A 5308-nucleotide genomic window follows, 5' to 3' on the forward strand; every position below is an offset into this window, starting at 1 on the left:
CAGGATAGGGATGAATTCTTCTTGGAATGTTTGGTAAAACTCACCTGGGAAGCTGTCTAGTTCTGGACTTCACTGAATAAAAAATAAGGTTTTCACTTTCTATTAGATGTCCACCTTTGTTCTACAGAAAACAAATCTGTGAAAAAGAACTAGTGTTCTTTTATTCTCTTTCTTTTAAAAAAATATACTTTTATTTATTTCAGAGAGAGGAAGGGAGAGAGAGAGAGAAACATCAATGATGAGAAAGAACCACTGATTGGTTGCCTCCTGTACACCCCTTACTGGCAATTGAGCCTGCAACCCGGGCATGTGCCCTGACTGGGAATGGAACTGTGACCTCCTGGTTCATAGGTTGGTGCTTAACCCACTGAGCCACGCCGGGTGGGCGGAAGGGGTGTTCTAAGCAGCTGGAGGAAGTTCAGGGACTACTAAAGAAAGGATCCAAGCTGGTCTTGTTATGTAAGGGCCGGTACCACACTGGGGTGCTACTTAGTTACAAAGTGTCACGTGATGATATTTACACGTCTCACGTGACTCACTTCCCGTACCTGCCAGAGGTGTTCTTCAGTATGGCCAGGGCGTCCGGGTAGCCGTCCATGTTGTAGTCGCCAATGCGAAGGGTGATTGGAATCGGAATTTCCATCGGGTGCTGTTCTTGCACAAACGGCACAAAGCCCCAGAGCGTGCCCTTGTTGCTGAAATCCTGCAAGACTGGAACCCACTATGAATAGGAGAGAGAGATGAGACTGTTTTACAGTCATTTTAGAAAAATAATTCACCATTCGCAAAACAAGGAATCCGTTAAAGTCCTCAAGAGAAACATCATCTTATTTAAGTTCTTTCTCTCTACAAGGGGGTGGGGTATCATAATTTACTCTGATGAACTTATATTCTGGGAGAAAGTTCTCTTTAAAATTTATCACTAGTCATCTTTCACTGAACCGGCACATACAGCCTCAGAAGGTTTTTCACAGAATTCCAGAATCTTAGGATTAAAATGACATGACTAATGACATAGCTGAATTGCCCATTTTAAAACCTGTGTTGACTGGAACTATAACCTCAAATAAATATTGTTAGAAATTAGAGCAAACTGCAATATGTAGCTGATGTCCTTTCAGGAGGATCGGTTAGGGGGGAGTTAGAACCCGACCAAGTTCTTTCTGGACGACCTCATTCCCTGCTGGGCCTGATACGTGACCGTGAGCTTGGCCATCACCCCAGAGCCCACCCACCAGCCCGATGAGCCCGGCCTGCCCCGGAGAACGAGCTTTATCACTAAAAGAGCCGGAAGCTCCAAAGTCAGTAAGTTCTTCATTTCTAAATTAATAATGAACAGAACAGAGAGAATAGGTTGATTTTAAAATAAGCTTTTGGAAATAAATCCCTTTCTTTTCCGAATGCCCCCATTTTCCCTTTGTGCAGCCTAATGCACACGATGAATGTGAAGAGCGGGAAGACGCTGTTAGAAGCACAGATGCGCCCAGAGTGAGCTCAGGGCGGGGACACCGGCTGGTAGCTGGAGACACCGCGACAGAGCAGGCGCAGCTGGCCGGCCGGGCAGGCAGCAAGCACCCCTGCAGGGTTTCTCTTAGGAGCAGGTGAGCTATAGTGAAAACGGCTCCTGGAAAAGGACTCCTGTCACGGGTACCCGGACACCCTCCAGCTTCTGAAGAAAGCATGACTTGCCGTGGAGAAGACACTTAAAGACATAGTGACAGAAAACAAGGCGCTTAAAAAAAACCTGTCTCTCTTTAACCGCTTTTTCAATCTCATAAAGTAAGAAAGTATTAAATAGCATCAAAGTGTTCTCATGTTTCACTGGACTGAAAAAGATTGGTTTTGTTTGTGAAGATGGGAAACTTCATAAAGTGCCAACTGATCACCGATTTCTGGAGGCTGACAGCTTATTAATGAGAACGCATTCCTGTGAAGGCAAATGCATTAGGGCCTGAAAAGCAAAACGTTTCTTCATTAACGCGACACCCTAACAGTCACCACAGCCCTGGGACATGCATCTCCCAGAGGCTGACTGTGTGCGGATGAGCGTGCGGGGTCTGCCACCTGAAGACGGCCCCAACCACCAGGCTTACTGACACCTACGAACCGACGTGAGGTATGTGTGACCTCATGTTTTCAGTGATTCAAACTTTAAGAAACTTCAAGATAATAACACTTAGGATTGTAATAGCTAAGAGTGTTTAAAATGCTATTACATTTACTGGGATGACAATGGTTATAGAATTACACAGGTTTCGGACGTACAGCTCCACAATACATCACCTGTGTATTGTGTTTCGTGTTCCAAGCTTCCTTCCATCACCATTTATCCCCTGTCTTTTCCCTGCCCCTTCCCTCGGGCAATCACCGCACCGCTGTCTGTGGAGACTTGTTCTCGTTAGTGTCTTAGTATAAAAGGCGACGTTTGTACTTGTAAGGGCTAAAAGTCAATGTGTTATTCTATCCTCTTTACCTCCAAGAAGAAAGGAAAAGGGATTAGTTCTACCCTATTACTGCTTTCCCGCCAGGCGCTGTCCACATGGAGAAATTTTCAATGTCATGACCTATTGTTTCCGCGTTAGTCCTTGGCTGTGACTATCGGATCCTAAATTGTTCACCTACAGGCTAAGGGAGGAATCGGCGGGAGATGACATAGATCTCGATATCGCAGACAGAAACCCGATTAGCCTGAAAGTGGATACGATGCTCTTCATTAGCCCTGGTTAGAGTTATGGTGCGTGTACCTTCCCCCCCACATATAAAATGCTAACAGATCATTTAATTACAGGATCAAGAACAGGTTTTCTTTACCTGCAATGATTACAACAGCACTTTCCCCCTCAATAAACCAATCAAGACTAGATGGAAACGCATTTCACTAAGTGAGGACGTCGATCATTCGGTTTCTCTCTGCTCTATTCTTCAGATGATCTTTCCTGACCTCCGAGCCTGCTTTTCAAGGCGGGACCCCATCGACGTTAGCGAAGTGACGTACCTGCTCTGTCCCGGACCTCGCCAGGTAGATGGCGCTTCTCTGGCAGCCGCGATCCTCACAGCCCGGGAGCAAGTGGTCCATGTGCCCGTCTCCATCTGCGAAAGAAGCGCCCAGTCCACCAGCAGCCCCTACACGTGTGCTCCCGGAGCAGGGCACGCTCCTGCCCGTCCCCCGGGCACACCGGGCAAGCTGGCGGAACTGGCTCCCTGTTTTAACTGCTCACCTTTCTGGGCTAAATATTTACCCAAAGTGGGAAAAAAGCCCCATTTCAGGGTCTAATGTTAAAATCACCCATTTAAAAAAATGGGGCTTTTGACTTATTTACATCCTCATCCCCGCTGCCCCGGGAGAAAGGAAGCGTGTCAGCAGTAACCCATGATCAGGCATATTTACATGTGTTTACACACGGGCTGTGTTACATGCACGTTTAGGTGTCGCCTATACAGCAGGGACCTCAATGGTCACAAAGCTCGCAGCCCCGACCTCCAGAAAGCAATACATTTTCATCAATAAAAGAGCAAGTGAAGGAAAAAGATGTCATTTCCAGCTGCTGCATTTTCAAGCACTGCACGTCTGCAAAGACCTCTGGAGAGGGGGTGACTGAGGAACCCGGGGGCGGCTCTCAGGGCTCCCCCATCTACTGTCCCGGAGCCTGGGGGGGGGGGTGCAGATTTTGATGTCCGCACCAGGGAGGAGCCCCCTGGTCCTAGGGCTGGGCCTGACTCGGCGTTGCTCTCATCACCGACTCATCGCCGCGGCCTAATGTTTCCGTTCCTGTGCCGGCACAGGCCTGCACCCGAGGCTGTGCGAGGGCTACCGGGAAGAAATGTCCTCCCTGGCGGGGCTGGGTATTGAGAGACAGACGGCGGCGAGCCCCTCGAGTCTCCATACGCATCCAGGAGGAAGGAAGGCCTGTTGGGCGGAGCGGGCGAACCTGGCAGTGGGAGGACCTCAGCGGCCCCTCTCACTTAAAGGACAATGAAGGCTTTCATTGAATTTCCTGGGCTAACTGCTTAGGCTCCTCATGCTTAGCGTCTGTGGGGACACACCCTTCCCGGGAGGTTAACATAAAACAAAGCAGCTGGACTGTGATGGGCAGGGCAGGGCAGGGAGCACCGGTGATGGGACAGTGTGGGTGCCGGCCTCCGGAGACAGCAGCGCCCACCTCGCTGCGGACGCACCAGAACGGCCCCATTTAAAAGATTTAAAAGGACCTTTTAGGATTTTATGCTCGGAGCTAAAAACTCCACCACAGCTGTGGAAAGCTTCGGTTCCTAGACTCCTTTCTGGAACGGACTCCTCCTGTGAGCTCAGCATTCATTCAAGCATGCGCTTTCCTTTCTTTCCTTTCCTTTTTTTACAGCAAATGAATGGCGAATGTCTGGAGTCATGCTGACTTCCTGCCTGTCAGTCATTCCCGTGACTTGGTTCAAAGGAAGTGGGAGGGCGGCAGATGAAGGCAGGATGCGGTTCACAGGCTTCTCAAATGCATAGGAAAATCCATAATTTGTACATATTAATATTCATAGGCTTATTTAACGTATAGGAAAACGCATATTCTGTATATATTAATACTCAGACTTACTCAATGCCATCTGCTTTTTTGGACTCATTAGCAGCCTTGTTTTTTTCTAAAACCAACTAAGAATACAAGGACTTTTTTTTTTAATATTGTTGTTGATTTCAGAGAGGAAGGGAGAAGGAGAGACAAAAACATCAATGATGAGAATCATCGATCGGCTGCCTCCTGCACGCCCCCCACTGGGGATCGAGCCTACAACCCAGGCACGTGCCCTGACCAGGAACTGAACCGTGACCTGGTTCATAGGTCGACGCTCAATCACTGAGCCACACCAGATGGACAGGGCTTTTAAGTAGAAGTTGTGGGATATTTATCTAAAGTTTACTGATACGTTAATTCATATGCAAGCTAGAATATGTTTATTCATATGCTACCTAAAGTTATTAAAAATAGGGGAGAAATACTGTTTCTTCATTGACTATATCCTATAGTTTGCACATTTAAAAAGTGTCAACATATAAATGTCTATGTTTATAGTTAGTGCGATTTTTATTGTTGTTGTTAATCCCCACCCGAGGATATTTTTCCATTGGTTTTTACAAAGAGTGGAAGCGGGGAGAGACAGAGAAACATCGATGTGTCGGGCACATGCGCCCGACCAGGGACCGGAATGGAGCCTACAACCTGGGTACATGCTCTTGACTGGAACTGAACCCGAGACCCTTTAGTCCGCAGGCCGACGCTCTATCCACGGAGCCGGGGGTAGGGAGGTCTGGAAGCCTGAGAAGTGA

At 47.9% G+C, this 5308-nt stretch overlaps 1 protein-coding gene across 1 annotated transcript; it reads right to left on the bottom strand.

Annotated features, from left to right (window-relative positions):
• Nucleotides 1-520: 520 nt before the first annotated feature.
• On the bottom strand, nt 521-3150 carry LOC102438318 (T-cell immunomodulatory protein-like). The gene is made up of 2 exons (XM_006109481.3): nt 2996-3150; nt 521-721 (listed from the first exon to the last, which is right to left on the bottom strand). Exons 1-2 carry the CDS (start codon nt 3074-3076, stop codon nt 536-538), a joined length of 267 nt encoding a protein of 88 aa, XP_006109543.1. The 5' UTR covers nt 3077-3150; the 3' UTR covers nt 521-535.
• Nucleotides 3151-5308: the final 2158 nt, after the last annotated feature.

The sequence above is a fragment of the Myotis lucifugus genome, unplaced genomic scaffold, assembly GCF_000147115.1.
Source record: "Myotis lucifugus unplaced genomic scaffold, Myoluc2.0 scaffold_10360, whole genome shotgun sequence".
Classification (NCBI taxonomy): Eukaryota; Metazoa; Chordata; class Mammalia; order Chiroptera; family Vespertilionidae; genus Myotis; species Myotis lucifugus.

Coding starts and splice junctions, on each gene's coding strand:
- LOC102438318 (XM_006109481.3), bottom strand. CDS start 3,076: ATGGACCACTTGCTCCCGGGCTGTGAGGATCGCGGCTGCCAGAGAAGC. Junction 722..2,995: donor CGAGGTCCGGGACAGAGCAG/GTACGTCACTTC, acceptor TCCTATTCATAG/TGGGTTCCAGTCTTGCAGGA.